At 39.8% G+C, this 19,531-nt stretch overlaps 1 protein-coding gene across 1 annotated transcript; it reads left to right on the forward strand.

The window, feature by feature from the left end:
* The first annotated feature begins 1,922 nt into the window (after positions 1–1,922).
* On the forward strand, positions 1,923–18,364 carry kcnk5a (potassium channel, subfamily K, member 5a). Its single transcript, XM_061062446.1, has 5 exons — positions 1,923–2,374; positions 14,199–14,310; positions 14,662–14,828; positions 14,918–15,086; positions 15,352–18,364. The coding sequence occupies exons 1-5, from the start codon at positions 2,189–2,191 to the stop codon at positions 16,308–16,310; spliced, it is 1,593 nt and encodes a 530-aa protein (XP_060918429.1). The 5' UTR covers positions 1,923–2,188; the 3' UTR covers positions 16,311–18,364.
* The last annotated feature ends 1,167 nt before the right edge of the window (positions 18,365–19,531 follow it).

The raw sequence follows: 19,531 nt of genomic DNA on the forward strand, positions 1-19,531 counted from the left end.
ATTTTGGAAGCTTTCCTTTTTTCACACCCTCTCAAACAATTAACCCAAATTACATGCACTGTCCAACCCCTAAAGTTTTAATTGTAAGGACAGATAATAAAACATGATATCTCTGCCTGAGGATCTGCATGTCTTCTTAAACATTAATCAATATATTTGTTCCTTTATTTGATCTTTGCTCCTCACAGACAAAGATAAAACAGAGGAACTCACCTGAGCAAACATTTGAGCATTTAAGTTCTGGACGTTGACACATGCTTCCTTTGAGTGCATGCATGCTCTACAGCACATCACCATCTTTTAACCGCACATCTGTATTTGCAGGATTGCTGCATATTGATGAACACTATTGATCAAACAACCAAAGTGATATCAGGGCCACACCTGGCTCTAAACTGGTCAAACTGGTTTTGAGGTTTAAGCTGAATCCTTTGACAGACTATGATATTTACAGCACAGGATAAATAACGGTCTTCCACTGAAAGATTTAACGTTATGTGATAAAATCTGCAACCATTACTGCATCAAATTTACCAATCAATCTCCCCGCTACTGAAGGCAGATAAATTCATATGACAATATATCAAATGCACGTGTTCTGCAGGGAGGATAAGACGCACTGTCATTGCTTAGATTTTCTTCATTTCAAAAAGTCTTTCCAGTTGATAACAATGAACTACAAATAGTCAATTTTGCTGGAATTTTCCGGCAGAAAATCAATGCAATCAATAACAGTCTCCAAAAAAAAAAAACCTGATAACTGCACTGTGTACTGAAAAACAGATCACTATTGGCTGCCATTTTCTGAAGTTACAATGTCGGTTCTAAAATGTAGAGGCAATTATAAAAAACACATTTTAAAAATGTACATCTATATGCTTTGAATAGTATAGAAAATAAAAGCCTACATGTTTTTGATAGGGACACTAAACTACCCAATAAGAAAGAAACTCAAGATGGATTGTAGTAATTTAGTATTCCACTAGGTCTATGCACAACAACTAAATAAATAATTTAGTTGTTGGAGATTTGGCATTACAATCTTTGATTATCTCAAAATGCCAAAAAGAAAAATAATCTTTCTCTGATTTATTTTTTTTCCACTCACACTGGCGGTTTCACTTTCTGGTCAACTTCCCCTCTGAAAAATGTTCTCATTTAGATTTACACGTTATTTTATTAAGTCATTAAAAAAAGAGGAAGCACAGATCTCTAAACTGTAGGCTATTGGTGTGGTGAAGTTATGATTCTAGGACAAAACGAACTTTATATCACCCCACTTAGTTTTACAGTGCAAAATGAGCAAATTCCCAAATGATGGAAAAAAGAACAAAAAATGAACTTTTTCAAATGTGGGAATTTTGAACACAGTTGTTGTTTGTTGAGATAGGACACGTTTAAAGTTCTGTTTTGAACCTCCTTTTGCACTATCTGCTTTTTAAACATTGCTGTACATATAGAAACAACACATCTTCAGAAGGTCAACAACTTTTTATATTCAGGTCTAATTACAGATTTCTTTCCTCAACTGTTTAAAGGTTCTTGTTTAAATGTCACATATATTTTTATCCCTGCACGGGTTATGTACATTTTTAATTGCACAGTTTAAGTTTGATTCATCTAGGGGTATTCTTTAAATCTTTTTTTTTCAGGTTAATATATATGTATGGGAGGAGGGGTCGGTTTTGTGGTGTAATTTGTAACAAATGTTTCATGTCATGTACGTCTTTGTAACCTGCTACTGGATACTTTGAAGTAATTATCAATAAAGATTCTATCTATCTATCCTGTTATTCATAGGCTAAATATCGGCGCTCCTACACCTGTAGTGCAGTCAAATCAAACGACAGAGGAGGAGACCCCCCCTCCCTGCCTCGACTTCTGGGCGGATCTTCGTCACTCGTCTTCTCTCTGTTCACTACTTTCACCAGGCACTACTTCTCCGGCTGCGCACGTGGAAACACTAGATTAATGACTCCTTTCTGTACGGTTATGTCGCGAGCTGCAGCGGCACGCTCCACTTCTTCTTTTTCAGAGTTCTCGCGCGGAAGGAGGAACATTTTGTAGAGCAGCAGACGTGCTGAGAATGAGTCCCGCATAACTTCGGGTATTGTTGTTATCTACCCCCCCTCCTCTCCTTCCTCTCTTTTTCCCCCTGTCTCTCCAGTTTGAGTCATTGCACAGAAGTATGGTAGATAAAGGCCCCTTGTTGACCTCTGCCATCATCTTTTACCTGTCCATTGGGGCAGCTATTTTTCAAGTTCTGGAGGAGCCCAATTGGAAGCGGGCTGCCGATCGGTATAATGAACAGAAGGATGAACTTCTTAAGGACTATCCGTGTCTGACGAAAGCTGATTTGGACAGAATTTTAGAGGTATGGACACGTTTTTAAACTCAACATTTCTCTTAACCCCACTCTGAACTTCTTCAAACTTATCACAGTGCACTGGAAGATGATTGGAAATGTGAATCAGCAGCGTTCATGTGTAGCACTGTTCTGCAGCTCTTCTCTCACTTATTTGTGACACATGAGGGCTTAATGAGCCTCAGCAGGTTTGGAAGCTTTCACCAAACACTAACAAAACCTCTGGTTAAACATCCATGGTTCATCTTCATGGGTCAACACACCAACACTTAATCTATCGGCCTATAGGCTTAAACTTTTAAAATATCAAAAAGGGAAACCTGTCACACAGGCATTTATCTTTGAATTCCCTGAATTGTCTTTAAATTCCCTTGAAAGGCTCGTGGATTTTATCTGCTGTTATCTGTGGTGGGGTCATTGTGTTCATGTCTAGTGATGTTAATTACTTTGTTACCATTTACAGGTAATGTCATGTAACTCTAACAGACTGTCTGGTTCAATGATAATGATACTGGGTGTGTAAGGGGCCCAATCTGCAGCCTCAGCCCTAACAGCTGCAGTACATGGTGTTCCATTGACAATTTGTCATACAGAAAAATTCTTTAACCGGTAGTGAAGTTGGGGCTGTTGACCTGTGCTTTTACCAGCAGCACTGAACGATCACATAGTAAGTCAACACTCCTGTGATGTCGCAGGTGTTTGCCCCATGACACGCTGTTTGTTCACATGGCCTGAAATGTGTAGGCCTTCTGACCCTGATTCTTTGCGTTTGTTTGAGTGTGACGATGTCGGGCCCCGTTACATCTCAAATGTGTGTCAGGGGCGAGGAGCAGAAAGAAGAGGCCCCTCACAGTCGTCGGCAATAATAAATCAAAAGTGGTTTTGCTGGTTCCACTTGCAAAATATGAGCAGAAACATGTCTCAACCCATCCCCCCTTTTTTGGGCCCACATCAGTATTAGGGAGATTTATTATCCCCCTGACCCCCCTCTAGGCCTCCTTCTGGTTTTTGTGTGTTGGGGGGCCTGAAAGGGATATGCCCCCTGAACCTCCCTCCCATTCATGGCATCTCTTTTAACGGCCAAATCCCTGCAGTGGCCTAATTTCCATCTCCCATGTTGTTTGGAATACTACTGTTGAAAGTGTTTTGCAGCTGCTGTTCACTTTTGATTTTTGGATGAACTTTTGAGTTGAATCCTCCTGAATGAAACTGAAACATTTCCTGCATGTGTGTGTGTGTACTCTCTGAAGGACAAAGATTTACATAAAGCCAGCTGAAGACTCTCGAGACTCTTTCAACATGATTTAGAATCACATGTTTAACCTTTTCCACAGATACCACATTAGCTTTACATTTACATTAGGTTTAGCTTTCCTGTTATCCTAGATATCTTTTATAATCATATCAATCGAGTGTATTTGAAACATGCAATCATGAGCTTTTTTCACATTATGCACAGAACTCCTGAAATGTTGGGTTGAGCTGCATGTGTGAACGCAAACACTCTGACCTCATCTGGAGTATTACAGTAGAAGTCGTTTACTTCGATCCAGATTTACAATTTATCCCAACCTAAAAAATATCTTGGAAGTTTAATCTTCAATAGAAATAAAATACATTGAGGGATCTTGTAAAGCCTCGGCTTGAAGTCGGGGTGTGAGAACGCTGCAGGAAATACTCAGGAAAATTCACAGAGAGCAGGTGTGTGGGGGTGATGACGGGTATATCCTGCAACAAGCTGGAGACTGGTGTGTGAACTCTGTTCATATAATGGTTCTGCTTCATGATGTTTCCCTTTTTGCCAGAATGTTCTCTGCTGTTTCCTTGATTCGAATTTGTCAAACTACCTGTGATGATATTAAGCAGTGGTTATAAACTGGTCTCCAGGACCCACCACCAACTTCTTCATGAAAAATCACAACCCAAATTTCTGTTATTTTTTTAAACCAATCAGATTAATTTAATGAAACATTTTGCAGTTTGGAGCTCTGACGACAGAAAACGGGACAGAGCAAATACATCAAACAATTCACACACTTTTTGACACCATTTATTGGCGACCCATTTTTGGGGTCCTGACCCACCAGTTGAGAACCATAATATAAAGGGAAAAACTGTAATCATGGCGTCAGACTGTTTCTTTGTCCGCTATTTCTGCGTTAGTTCCCCCCCCCCCCCCCCCCCCATGTCTGTGTTCGCTGAGACACCTGCTGCAAAGACTTATGCAGTCCGTATATTAAAACACATAAACAGTTAATATCGCCTTTTACTGCTTCATTTCCAAAGGAGCAGATTTCTATCAGTTTTCCATTGTGGAAACTTTTCTCTGCTTGTTAACAGTTCATATATATCAGCAGGCTTAACAAGAGAAGGCAACACTCTTGTAAACGTTAGTGCTCTCTGTTTCATTAACAAGGAGTTTACTATTAACTATAGGAGCCTTGAAGTGGTCACAGTTTACAGATTGGATTTTATGGTCCATCAGCATTGGCTCTTGAGGCGCTTGTTATTAACAGGCACTGTGGAGAGGTGGCTGTGTGCACGTTGTGTCTACACTGCAAATAAGAATGCATCGCTCCATGAGTAAGCAGTGTGCTTTGTGCCCTGTGGACATGGGCTGAAAGACAATGCTACATAAACTTTGCGGCTTAGCACATTACTTTATGAACTCATTATTTATGTTCCTATGGCAAAAAAGGTTTGCACAAATAGACTAATCTATTGTTTCTGTTAAGTGACCACAGGATTTTTAAAACCTGATTCCTATTTCTGACATAGTTTGGAGTTGAAGTAAGTAAAAATAGCTTTATAATTATTGTGTTTGGCTTCAGCCAGCAGCTGAAAGACAAACTTCTTCTATGCATTCAGGCTCAGATGTTTTCATGGCCGTGTCTTTCACACCCGCATCTGAGAGGGAGATCATACTGTACGTGTCAGACATGCTCTCAGGACTTAAAATCCTTGGTTTGGTTTAGGTGTGAAGGGTAGCTTGTGCAGCTCGTTTGGTGTAGGTGAAGGGTAGCTTGTGCAGCTCGTTTGGTGTAGGTGAAGGGTAGTTCCTGCAGCTCGTTTGGTGTAGGTGAAGGGTAGTTCCTGCAGCTCGTTTGGTGTAGGTGAAGGGTAGTTCCTGCAGCTCGTTTGGTGTAGGTGAAGGGTAGTTCCTGCAGCTCGTTTGGTGTAGGTGAAGGGTAGTTCCTGCAGCTCGTTTGGTGTAGGTGAAGGGTAGTTCCTGCAGCTCGTTTGGTGTAGGTGAAGGGTAGTTCCTGCAGCTCGTTTGGTGTAGGTGAAGGGTAGCTCGTGTAGAAGGATGAGGAGTCTTCAGGGGTGGTGACTGTTTCTGTGTTAATATCACTATTTTAAAGGAGGCTTTCACACATCCATCTATCTCATGAAGTAGGTGCGTAGGACATCAAACTATCACATTGCATGTCTTTTCAGAATGTGTGAATATCACTACAATATGTATAATGACATTTCTGCAATACAGAAGAAAACAATACAGACAACTGATACCCGCTGCATCACGTGTCCGCACATCCCGCCTTTACACAGACTTTCTACCAGGGTTCTGGCAAAGAAAAGTCCAGGGACAGGTGGGGTGAGGAGAGTTGGTGGTTTCCTTCCTTCCTATGATTGTTTGTCTAACCAAAACCAGTTGTTAATGTCACTTTGTGAAAAAGACACCAGACTACAGTCATTTCAGTTATTTTGCCTCAGAGAACACAGGAGCTGCTGGTCTGCCTCCTTGATCAGGAACTTTGTTTACTATTTTATTTTCTTGATCTCCAAGCTGACCCTTCCAAAAGCATCAATCACATGACGGCACACACATTACAAAAAAAACTTTCACTGAGGCAGCTGTAGACCAGCAACTCCTGTGATCTGAAAAGGATTTCACCTTGACTACAAAGGGTGCATCTTCGTAGGGATCCTTTCGTTTATGTTGTCAACAAAAAATCTTCAATTCTTTTAAGGTGGGGATGCAACTAATAACATTTGTGGCCACTTTGTTTGCCAGTTACCCTCTCAGTTGATCAATTAATTGTTTAAAAGTATGTGTAAAAATGCAATTCACATTTCCTTAAAAACCCTTTTTCTTTCTAGATTTGTGTTAAATTTGTCTGACTAAGCATCAAAACTCCTTCCTGTTCTAAATAATGAAATAGATCAGATAATACTCACATCTGACAAGCCACCCCCAGTTTCATGGAAACCAGTTATTAATTATTATTATTATTCCTTTTGCAAGATATAATAAAAAGCATAAATAATAGTTAACATTAAGTGATAGCAGCTTCTTTCATCCATTCATCTGTATGCATACTAAAATGTTAAACTCTTTACAAAATGCATATTATTATATGTCCAGTGTCACTGGACAAACTGGTGGTAGTAAACATTATGACTGAACTCCAACAAGCCAACATATGGGATAGTTTCCACCTGAGGGAACACTTCAGAGGTGGTTAAGATATTTGACCAATGAGGCGCTGGCTTCTTTTCGCTCAGTTCAGACATTTAGGGTTAAAAATGACCTGCAGTTTGTAAATCAGTGACTGAATATGCAAACTTTAGATGCGCCTTTCTCCGGTCAAAACGAGATTCTGACGTGTTGCCTCTTGACTTGGGAGTGGAGCATTGGGTTACTCGACTTCACTCTCAGCCTGATAGTCCTGCTACACGTGACTTCAGCATCACGTTTGTGTGGTCTGATAAGACTTTTCAGAAATCAGCTCAACAGACTGCTGTCACATGTGTGAAGTGAAATATGGCCTCCGGTTGGGATAAAAAAAGCCCGGCTGAATAAAGTGGAACTCTGTTTTCAGATAGTTAACTGTGTCATGTGCCCTGGGTGCTGTCTGGGGCACGCTAGCTCCAAGGAGCGAAGTTTGTGCCAATGTCAGAATCAATGGAAGTAAGTGATGTAGTTTGACGTCATTAGTTTTGGTAATTGATTTGCAAAGCCTAATTTATTTTAATTTAGACCCAGCAGGCTGCATGCAGCCCACAAGACACTGTTGGTACCATTTGAATTTAAGCACACCAGTTTCAACCAATCTACTCTGTGCAACATTTACCAAAATTAAGCTTCAATAAACAGGATAATTCTGGTGTTTTCAAACCTGTGCCCTATTTATTTTTTTACTCAACGTGTAGATGACCAAAAGCTACAAAAAGTTCTGGAATTGCATGTTAGGTCTTCAAAATCTTTGATACAGCAATATTTTTCGATACCAGGTTTTTCCAAATGATCCTATCCCCTTTACTTTAACGACCGATAGCATCCAAAAGTACCAAAGCTTAAAACATCTTCAGATCTTCTGTCACATTTTTAACCCAAAGCTGCGCCAAGTGGAAAGAGGGAGGGCAGTGTCCACTTTACTTGTGCAGAGGAAGAATATGCAACTTTTTAATCCAGCAGATGTCGCCCTTGAGCACCTGCATGAAACCAAAACAACTCGAGCTGCATTGTTGTGTTAGCATGCTAATGCTAACTCTTTAGTTTGCTGGTAGCTTCACACTGCATGTAAATTTACACAAAATGACCGTGATCTAAAAACATTCAAATAAGCAGTGAGTACAGTATGTTATTCTTCTTTTCTCTAGTCCCTCAATTAAACAACTTTTTATACGTGAGGGGAGGAGTCAGCCGTCCCGTCCATGGAAACACGCTGTGGATACGACTCAGAAAACATCACAGACAGTGGGACTCGGGTGTTACACTCATTGTAGACAGTCATGATTCAGAGTTATTTTCAGAGGATATTCTTGATTTCTGCTACATTAAAGTGTGAAAATTGCATATTCTTCCTTTAAACAGTTTGCAGGAGTTTGTTTAAAACAAGAAAATACCCAATATTTGGTGTTTACATTTGTTGTCATAGTATCAAAATAAATATATCGTTAGATTTTTACTAGTATCACATTGGAGTTTATAAGTCTGTGATGTTGACAACCATATTTGCTTCAGCAGATTCCCTCGGCAAGCTGCGGTGAAACTAACTGTCATGGCTGCAACTTTATTGTGTTTATTAAGTGTCTGACATCATTACAGAAAGAATCTCTATACTGTAAGGGAAAGATCTTTTTGCTTTTGTCCGACTCAGCCTCTACATTTTTCCATTTCATAGTCACCAGACTCCAGTTAGTTTGTGTTATCATATGACTTTGGGGTCTTTTGTTTGAGTGAAACACATGACAACAAGATTGAGGCAAGCAATGTGCTCTCACTGTGTGAGAATGTGATTTTTGTCAACAGGGTTTGGTAAATTTGATGCTTGGAAAAGCGTCTGTCCCCTCTCAGCAGGGAGCCTTGCCATGAAATATCAGTCACTTTTAACGACAGTAAGACACTGTCAGAGGCATGAACACACACTTCAAGTGATGGGGAGCATTTACCCTGACAGTTGATGTTTCAGACGTTCCAGCCTGCCAACTGAAGCAATCTGCAGGAGCAATTCCAAGAAGTTCCTCCAACCATTAATCATTTAGATATGTAAAAGAAAGAGGCCCCGGGGTAAAAGAAAAACAGCAAAGCTCTTTCAATGTCTAATAACTTGAAAAGCATAAAGGAGAAGAACGATTACCAAATGTGGTGTTAATGAACTAAGTCTTTTAATCTCTCACAGTGCTTACATCCCTAATTGAAAGCAGCCACTCACTAATCTGTTAACGGTGTCGAATGCTGTGCATTACAGATCTGCAAGATGTTTGAATTCTGTCATTGTCTGGGAATTTAACAGCATTTTCCTTTTTTATGCCTCTATCAAATCCAGAAAAGGTTGTAAAATGGAATTTAAGTTCTTAGCATCAGATTCACTTCTTTCTTTCTTTTTTGCTAATTTGAGAGTGAGTGATTGTTTCCCCCAACACTGCAGCTTTGTACACAGTGAAATCTCCTGTTTGAAGAGCTATCTACCTCCATATTAGAAATCAATACACCATGACATGGAAGAGCTCGAGTGACATCATTTTGTTTGTGGGTCAATCAAGCAGCTGCAGCCTTGTTGAGCTTGTATGCTGGAAATGGAAAAGTACCTCCAAACTGGACTCGTTTGCTAGGGCACCAGCTGTCCTGATAACAGTTGGAATTTGTCATCATGGTTGTTACTGTTCTTTGGTTATCAGTGTGTGGCAGGGGCAGATTGCTGTGCCTGCAGTGTGGACACACTTTCAGTTCTACATTAGTTTACAAGTTGGTAACTTTGACATGGTTAGGATAGCCTTAGTTTGGCCATGGGGCTGGCCTAAAGTGTATTTATGTTTGGATGTATTTTATGGCACTGCACTGTGATTTTTCAATCAGAGAATTGAAATCATATCAAAGTATTTTTTCACAACTCTGTGCACTTCTTTATTGTCGATGTCTTAACTTTCAGTGGCAAGATTGTTTAAAGCTCAACAGCTGGTTTCTTGTTTCAGCATAACAGCTCCCAAAATGTGTTTGCTCAGTGTGTAAATAATTGTCAGACATATTTAAGTCCTGTAGAGAGTCTCAAAAGTTCATCAGGGGCTCACAGAAATCTTGTTGTTTTAACATCAACTTGCAGCCGAGTGCATGAAATTTGAAGCTTTTGCCTTTGGCTGCTCTCAAGTGCTTGTTTTGTGACTAAATTTGTAATTTCATTTTTATAATACCACTAAGGATAATTGTAAGTGTACTGTTGATTATTTAGGACGGAAAATGTTCAACATTTAGAAGAACATCTCATGAATATTATTATAAAGGGTTCTTTTTTAAGCCTGTAAAATGTCAAACAACTGTTAAAAACTCTCCATTAAAACTCCCAGATGTCAGCGATACACATTCAAATGTCATACTATTTGACATAAACACTCAAGACATGCATTTCACTTTATTAGATTTGGTAATGCTAAAAAAAAATCACATTTACAAAGAGGGAATTTTTGTGTAACTTTTTTCCCCATTTTGTTTGAATCTTGTTTTTTTTTTCATTTCAGCTCTTTGGAAATGTTGCTTTAAGAAATTAGCCGTGGTTTCCATTGAAGTCTGAAGAGTATTTTCCGACAGTTAGTCTATCACAAACCAAGATGTTTGCTTTTGTAAAAGCAGGGACGTCTTGCTTTATGTAATGCAGTGTGCGGAGAAAATGATAGCAAGTCGGTTTAAAGTTCATCCTTAAAGAGCAGAGGCAGTCTTCAAACGTCTTTGGCTTGATTCATTTAACACATTTCCAGATTTCATCTTCTCATTTATCTCTCATGCATTTTTAACAACACCCACATTGCAAAATGTCCCTTTTTTGCATATCATCACTAGTTACATTAATCAAATGGAAAGGTTATCTTGTGTTTCTTTCATTTTTAATTTCCAGAACTAACATTGACATTTACAGTACAACTTAGCATCTTAAACATGTTTCCTACTGTCCTACAGGTAGTGTTCTGTTCATTTCTTTAAACACTATATTTCATCCAGTCAATACATTTCCCAGTTGAAGTATTTCCATGTTGGTGGTCTTGGTCTGCCATCCAGTTGTCTAGTGGTCAGACTTTAAGAGAATCCAGTTTAACAACTTCCTCCTGAGCTGGTTTGGGCACAAAGCGTCTTCTATCACTCTCCCCCAGTACTTTTTCCTCTCTTGTTCTCAGGATCATTTGTGACCATGAGCTGACCAGTGGCTGACCCTCTAACCTTTTAAAGACCCTGTGAACTACAAAGCCTGTTCAGTCACATATGTGCATCTTGGGGTGAGGGGGTGGGTGATTTTAAAAACCCTTCCTGGCCTGTGAAAAGGACTAATTAGACATTTAGATTTGCATCAACGCTTTACATGCTGGGCTGTTAAGCTTGGCTTAGTTTGACAGTTTCAGTTCTTGTCTTCTGTGTGAGAGACATGTAATGAAAGCATGCTGCTCATTCCCATGATGAATCTTGAACTCTGCCCTCATTGTATTTCTGCGAATCAGCGTTTTGCATGTCTCCAACTTCAGCACTTTTTATCTGGCAGACGGAGAGAACATGTGCAAATCACCCTCATCAGGTGCAGAGCTGAGCACACACTCAGACCACAGACAATACGCACAAGCAAAAACATTTAACTTTTTTCACTTTTTCCACAGAGCAAACGAGCCTCACACAACCCCCACGAAAATGTTACAGCATTAGCTAGTGGGGAAAAATGTTGTATTGGCATTGGATGACAGAGGAGTGAAATGAATCAAAGGGGGAGCAATCTGTCATTTACATTTTTTAAATCTACTTTATAAAACTATTGCAGCTGTGTTGCTGTAAACAGCTGATCACTTTCCATTAGTACACGCACCATGCTGCAAACTTTACTGTATATGTGTCGACCTTTACCCTTCTTCCGTGGGAAGGTCTGATGATTGAACACACGTGTTCTTTATCAAATCACAAATCAAGTAACCTGCTTTCAGTTTGATACAGTCTGCTGTACAGTCTGAGTTTCACTCCCGTGGAAAGATTCAAAGACTATCACCATCTAAAGATTTTCAGAGTTTACAAGAGTTCATTGATTAAGGCAATAAATTCATTTGTCACATGTTTTGTCATGAAGTTAAATGCTTTAATAATTAGATTTTAGGGATGAGAAAATGATTGACAGTTAACACTGTGCTATATTACATAGAATTTAAAACTGTAAAGTTCCCCTCTCCTTTAAAACTTGAGTACATCAAATGATCATCCAGTTAGCCACAATGCTAACAGAACGAGCAGTAATGATTCTGAGTATCATTACCATAGACATAAAACACTGACATGGTCTCAGTGATGTCACCCGTTTTGACGCTCCAAGATGGCGGTCACCATGTTGGATAGCTAATATAACTTTTGATCAGTCTAAAAATGGACAAAGAGGTGGAGTTAGGGTGGGCCTTAAGCCTCCTGGAAAACAGCTCCACCTGTCAGTCAAATAATCTGCAACTGCATGCTAATGTATGTATAACTCTTAGGCTTAATCAAAGCAAATTAGATGTACCAATTCAGAATTGAGCTAAAGATGCCAATTCAGGTCCTACATGTTTGCACTTCCACATTGGCTTAATTTCTCAAAATTGAAGTTTGAGAAATAACTAGCAGAGAGACCGATGTTTTTTGCTTATGTGTTTTAACACAGTAGAACATTATCTACTCAAACCTTGCTCTCACCAAAGATAGGCTAGCTTACCTTTCCACTTTAAGTCCTCTTAATTTGCTGTTTTCAATGCTAACTGTCGTACTCATTAAGGAGTAAATAATGGTGATAATACTTGTAAGTAAGGTTGCACATAACAGGTGCAGTGTATCAGAAACAATACACAGTCCTCTGAAACCCAGGTTTTCTGGACTCTTTATGCAAGACTACAGTTACTGAACAACAGATGGAAAGCATGAGCTTCGATGTGTTTGACGTACATACTCACCCTTTATTATACTGACACCAGAAAGTCTCACTTCTCATAAGAATCTGTCACACACATATGATACCAATAAGGTCACCTTACTTTAAGGGTCCATAACACTACAGATAAGTCTAACAGAAAAAAGAGATATCAAGGTGCAGCTTCAAATTTGAGTTTGGAGGGGTGTATTTTTCTACAACTAACAACGCATGAAAACTTAGTCTTCTTAGGACTCTTTAAATCAAGTAATGGTTTGAATGTTTAAGGTGGTTGGGGGCAGCACTTAGAAATACGTTAAACAGAAAAGTAGGATGGTAAATAAGGGCCACAAATTCTGCATTTGAGTTATGTCTACTCAAATGCAGTGTCACCAGGGATATGCTTTTGAGGTATCAAAGGTTCCTGTAATCAGTTCAAGCCGAATGAGATTTTAGCCTAAACATGGTCAACAACAAGGTTAGCCCATGCATGTAAATACAACCAGTAATTACAGAAACTGCTGACTGTCAAATGTGAAAGTGCGTAAGCAGGACAGTGAGGTTTTGCTTCTTTAATTTCTAGTCATGGTTTCAACACAAACTTGGTCATCAGGCCTGTCATCCCAAAGCCCAACAGAGGAGCTGTGTTGTTTCAGCACACAAAAGAATGCCCCCCCCTTTTGCTGGTAATTATAGAGCAGAACTGTCATAGACCTGCTATTATTAAGGAACCATGCATCTTCCAGTACTTCATGGCTTATGTGAATTTTGCCAACCCCTGCACATTTCCCCCTTCGAGCACATTTGGAGATGGACTTGTGTTTTTGAATACCCAACAGGGGCATTTCAGTTTCTGTTGTGGCTGTTCAAGCACACATATGGTTTAGGATGATTGATTAAGCTTTTTGTTGCTTTGTCGGATGTCAACACTTAAACTTCCTTGCAAGAATCCGAGAATGTTTCCCTTGCTCTTGATGGTTTCAGGGAAAATATAACCAGTTGGTTGTGCACACCATAATATCTTTTGATATTTTAAATCTTTTAGTGCAAGTTTGAATCTTAAAGGGGGGAAACATTAGGACAGAGCAGCCACTGAAAAACACCTGGAGCTTCTTAATCCTTGCGTAATCATGGCATTATGAAATAGATGTTTAGGGACGCAGAACTTGCTTTCCTGTTTCCCTATCAGTGTAAGCACTGGTTAGAACAATATAGCCCTCAGGTTAAAAGTGATTCCCAAGGGCGCCTGAGTGTGGTTTCAGCTCATCAGTACCATTGGAGATAGCATCAACATATCGCAGGAAGGATATGGTGGAAGAAATGGAGTTTACACATGACACACTTCCTGTCTTCGTTCGGTTTAGCCAGATTAGACTCTTTTATAACTTCTAGTCGATGGCAGCCATCGTTCGATGTTCATCATCCAGTCATTTGTCTTGACGTGAAAATCAAGTTCATAGTCGTGTCCTTGTTTCCTTTCTCCTCAGGCGGTGTCTGATGCAGCAGGCCAAGGGGTCACGATAACTGGCAGCAAGACCTTCAACAACTGGAACTGGCCTAATGCTGTTATCTTTGCCGCCACTGTTATCACTACTATCGGTAAGTACTTTTGGATTTTTACCAATGGTAATCTTTTGGGAGCCAAAAAATATTGAATTTCTGTCACCTTTGCTTAATGTTTGGGGGAATGCAAGATCGACATGTTGAAGTGGTTGGAAAAAGTTGCCATGAGCTTTTAGGTGGAGTTCAAAAACTTTTGGGACTCATTTGGTTTCATTAGGTAGATCAAAAATATTACCAAAAGGTTTATAAATGGAGGACTTGGACTGAGATAATCCAGCTATGTGGCATATTTTTTGTAATTCGATTCTCCTATTGGAAAGCCATGCTAAAGAGATGCATATTTGAAATAATGGTTTTCAAGTTGTTTTCCCCTTTTCATTCCTACAGGATATGGAAACATTTCACCTAAAACATCAGAAGGCCGTGTATTCTGTATCTTCTACGGACTCTTTGGTGTGCCTTTGTGTCTTACCTGGATCAGTGAGCTGGGAAAGTTCTTTGGTGGTCGTGCCAAGCACCTGGGACAGTTTCTAACCAAAAAAGGATTCTCACTGGTAAGTTTAAATGAGCCTATTTTCTCTACCTGGAAAAGTACCTGCATAGTGCTGTGGTTTCACCTTAAGTTGTTATTCTTCTTTTTCAGAGAAAGGCTCAGTTTACCTGCACAGCTATTTTCCTGCTCTGGGGAGTGCTGGTCCATTTAGTTCTTCCACCTTTTGTGTTTATGTCCCAGGAGGGTTGGTCATATGTTGACGGCTTGTACTTCTCATTTGTTACCTTGACCACCATTGGCTTCGGGGACTTGGTCGCAGGTAAGATGAGAAATAAAATGTTTGATTTAACGTACTTAAACAAGAAATCCTCTATACCAATCCTCACAATCATTGATGTGAGATTCAATTGCCTTGGATGTCAATCAACAACAATCAACAATTGAATTGTGACCAAGTTGTACACAGATAACAGGGCCATTGTGGTGCATATGTTAGACGTCTCCTTTTAATCAAACTAATCACTTCAAAACAACCAAAAACTTTCAATTGAAATGACCTTTGGCTGTTTCGTTTGTCCTTACAGGTGTCGAACCAAATAAAGAGTACCCAACTTTGTACCGTTACTTTGTGGAAGTTTGGATCTATCTTGGGTTGGCCTGGCTTTCCTTGTTCTTCAACTGGAAAGTGCGAATGGTGATTGAGGCCCATAAGGCGTTGAAGAAACGACGCAAGCTTCGTAAGCTATCTCTGGAAGAGCTCAGGCACTACAAAGAGTCTCAGAAGGCTGCCCTTCGTTTGCCACCCACTCCTAATGACGTCAACATCTTTAGCTTTCTGTCCAAGAAGCAGGAAGGCTACAATGACTTGATTAAACAGATCGGCACCAAAAGAGACAGCAGAAGCACCAATGGCAGTTCCAACATAATCAAGAAATCCAAAGACACTAATCGTTCCAAGAGTTGCAATGATGCTCCCATGTTTAACGGTCACACCATCCTAAGTCTTGATCGTTCTCCACGCCAAAAGAGACGCTATAGTTTCAGTGACCGTGTCACTGTGGCTTTTTCAAAGTCCAAGAACTACCTCCTGGGCTCGGACAATGGTTTGCTGCTAACAGAGGACCAAGTAGAGGGTGATCTAGAACTAGACCAGGACCAAATGTATGAAAACCAGCTTGACAAGGACGTTGACCTTGAGAATGGAGGAGCGGGAGATTGCGGAGCCGGTGGTCGAAGGCCGTGGGACTCCAAAGAGTACCATCCCCTAACAATACAAAATGCAAACATTACTTTTATAGACGAGGAGAACTTTCTCGGCAACAACTTGGAGGAAGAAGAGGAGGACGACGACGAGGATGATGATGGCGATTCCAAAGCCAAGCTATCCATCACTACATGTGATGAAAACATTGAAACGAACTCTCAGGAAGAGCAGAGTTCCGAATCTGAAGAGTCTGTGTTCACTAGTGACGGTTCAGAGCACAGCCACTCCTATGAGAAACTTGTTGAGGAATATGCCAAGGAAGAAAACACAGAATCCTGATCTTCACTTGTTGACTGGGTTTGTTTTGAAGTATAAGTATGCCAATGTGAATTTCTTGAAAGAATATCAGAAGTCCCATTGCACTTTTAGGAGTCTGATAACAAAAGACTGAAAAGCCATGATCAAATTTCAAATGAATGTTGTTTTTCTTAGCAGAGAAGTGAAAATCCACATCACTTTTGAGTGTTTTAAATATCAAATTCCTATGAACTGTTGAACAAAATTTACTTGTTGAATATGAACTAATGAGCATGAAATGTAACCCTATGAGTATTTAACATCTGCTCTATTTATGTCTTTTTATACGGTTTTTAGAAACTATGTGCCACACATTTATTTCCAAACCAATTACTATTTTCAATGAGTACTTTTTTTCTACTCTGAGGCTAACAAGAAGTTATACGAGGGAAAGTGTGATTCCCCATAGTTTCTTTTTTGCTTATTCACCATATTGGTGTTTTTTATAGTATTTATTAAAATGAAGGACATTGTAGCCTTTTTATTCAGTCGCTACATCGGTTTTATATGCCTCCATTGCACAATTCCACCAAGTAAGGACCGTTTAAAGTCCAATTTCAGTGCTGATTGTCTTTTTAAACCTGAGCCATTTGTCCTTGAAGAAAACTGAAGGGGGATTAAGAGCCATCTTTTCATTTCATTTGTTTCTTTTGTGAACTCCTTGATAACTTGTGTCTATGATTGCTGATTATTTTGGCTGTCAGCAATATAATTGTGACTGCACTAGAAGTCATGGGGGATGCATTGGCAACAACTTAGGAGTCCATAGCCAACCTAGAAAGCTTGTGAGACTCTTTAAACCAATATTTTTTTGCCTTTTAACTTCTGTTCCAAGACTTCTTTCCTTTTTGTAAAAAAAAAAAAAAGAAAATCTGATTTTGAAACAATCATCCCATTGTGACAGTGTAGAGGCGTCTCAGAACACAAACAACAATTGTTGTTATTCTACTGGCAACATTTAAAGTGTCACTCTGTGGCTTCTGAGCCCCCTAACCATGGCAGTGCATAATGGGAAAGGAAACTTTCACAGCGTCAATATTCTCACTTTTCGTCTCTTTCACCCTTTCACTTCATTGTGTTTGTCATGTAAATATTGGCTCAAAGCCCATCAGTAGCCACAAACACGGCTCTACTCAGGACGTGGCCTTGCTTTTAATGTTTGCCTTTTGGGGCTTGCACTTTCAAGAATGACTGGAGTACCCGCCTATCACAGGCAGCCAAGGTGAAACTGCAGCAGATCAATACTCACTCGACTTTAGTAATGAGTAATAACATCGGCAGTATTGGTGATCCCATTAACTGTACAGTATTCCCCTTATTTCATGTGAGCAGAAAACTGTAAAACTAAACGACCAGAACATAATGTCTGAAGCTTTCCAGATCGACACGTCCTTATCCTGCTCACTCGCGGCCTTTTGGACACATTAACTTGCTCACAGAAACTTCAGACAGTCTTGCTCTGAATAGTAAGATGGCAGGGCTTCTCTGAAAATAGATCATGTCTCTCTGTTCAAGCCATTGGAGTAAACACTGTTGGTCCCATATTTGTTTTTTTAGCAGACCTCAATGATGTGAAAATGCCTTAAATCCACTGCACAACAAAGTGTATTCTGCACAATGTTAACGTCTATTGAATTAACTTGTAATGACTCGCTGACAAAGTGACGTCTCTAACACAGGGTGTTATATATTTTCCTTTTCCTCGTCTAACATTTCATCACAGGGCCACCACCTTTACAGTATGTGAACATTTCCGCCTTTCTCTCCTTTTCATTGTTCTTCCTCGATGTGCAAGTGCAACATTGTTATACAGCCATGGTACTTGTCTGGACTGAATTTCAAGCATATTTCTAGATCGTTAAGTAACGACAGGTATGGGTTGGTTCAACCCATTGTTCCAAGTTTCCTTAAAATGATGCTCCATTGTGTTAAAAACTCCAGTATCGTCGTTGTAAGTTGTCTTTTTTTATGGATAAATTATTCATGTTTGTATATGGATTCCAACAAAACTGTAAATAAACATTAATAAAATTTTAGTATGGATGTTGTCATTACCTCTTCGCTTCTTATGCACATCCATTTAAGCCTGGATCATGCAGGTGCTGACAGCTGCAGATGCACACTATACATACTGTAATCTCAGATCTGCATGCACAGACACGCTTGACGCGCGCTCACCAGAAAACCCGATGGTAACTTCCTGACAGCATGAGGAACTGCTTCTTTGACTTTTTTTCATGTTCTGCAGCCAAGTACAACAGAAACAGTGTGATAGGATTACAAGAAAAGGATCTTTCTGGTGTAGTTCAGCCGATTTAAGACAAGGAACAAATTAGACCAAGGGAGGGGAATACTAATAATTTAACAAACTTAAATTTAGGTAACATTTGCCTGCCCCATTGGCAGATTTGTTTTACTCATAACGAGCATCTCAGGCCTTATTCTTTTGCTTGAAAGATGAATACATTTGATAAGATGTGAGGTTTTTGATGTATTTGAAAATACTGCCGTGGAGTTGTTTTCACACATGCGCAATACCTTACGTTACCAGAATTATTTTTTTTTACCAGCATAAGTGCTAATTTACATATGTTAGCATAAAAAAGATAGTGGTAAAAGAACATGTTAAAACTTTAACAACTGGGGTGCTGATGGTCTAGCATTTGGTCGCAACAAATACACAGGGGCTTTAAAGTCCTCCAAGCAGGCAACCTGGGTTCAGGTCTGACCTGGGGCTCCTGCATGTCATTCTCTCTCTCCTCATTACTTGCGCTTTCCACTGTACTATTAAAAATAGGCAAATTGCCCAAAAATGAATCTGTGTAAAACATCACTAACGTGCCAAGGTAAGGACAGTTTTTCAGAGAAATTTAAGGGAGCTGCATACACAGAGCGAGCACCTGAGCAGTTAAGGGCTTTGTGGTTTGCTCGAGGACAGCTCGGCAACACCCAGTAGGCTATGTGGACTAGTGGCACCTCTCCAGTAACCACTCACACAACTTCCATACTTTCCATACAAACCATCAGTTCCTAGCCCAAGTCTCTACAGACTGAGCTACTCCCGCCTTTTGTTTCAAGAAATAAAATCTGTATAGCAGGATTGTCATTGTGACTGGTCAGCATGCTAGCATTAGCTTTGGCACTCAATGAAATGGGCATTAAGAACACTTAAAAGGAAAAGTGAAAGATGCCTTTGTAACGTG

This window comes from Labrus mixtus, chromosome 18 (genome assembly GCF_963584025.1).
Source record: "Labrus mixtus chromosome 18, fLabMix1.1, whole genome shotgun sequence".
Taxonomy (NCBI): Eukaryota; Metazoa; Chordata; class Actinopteri; order Labriformes; family Labridae; genus Labrus; species Labrus mixtus.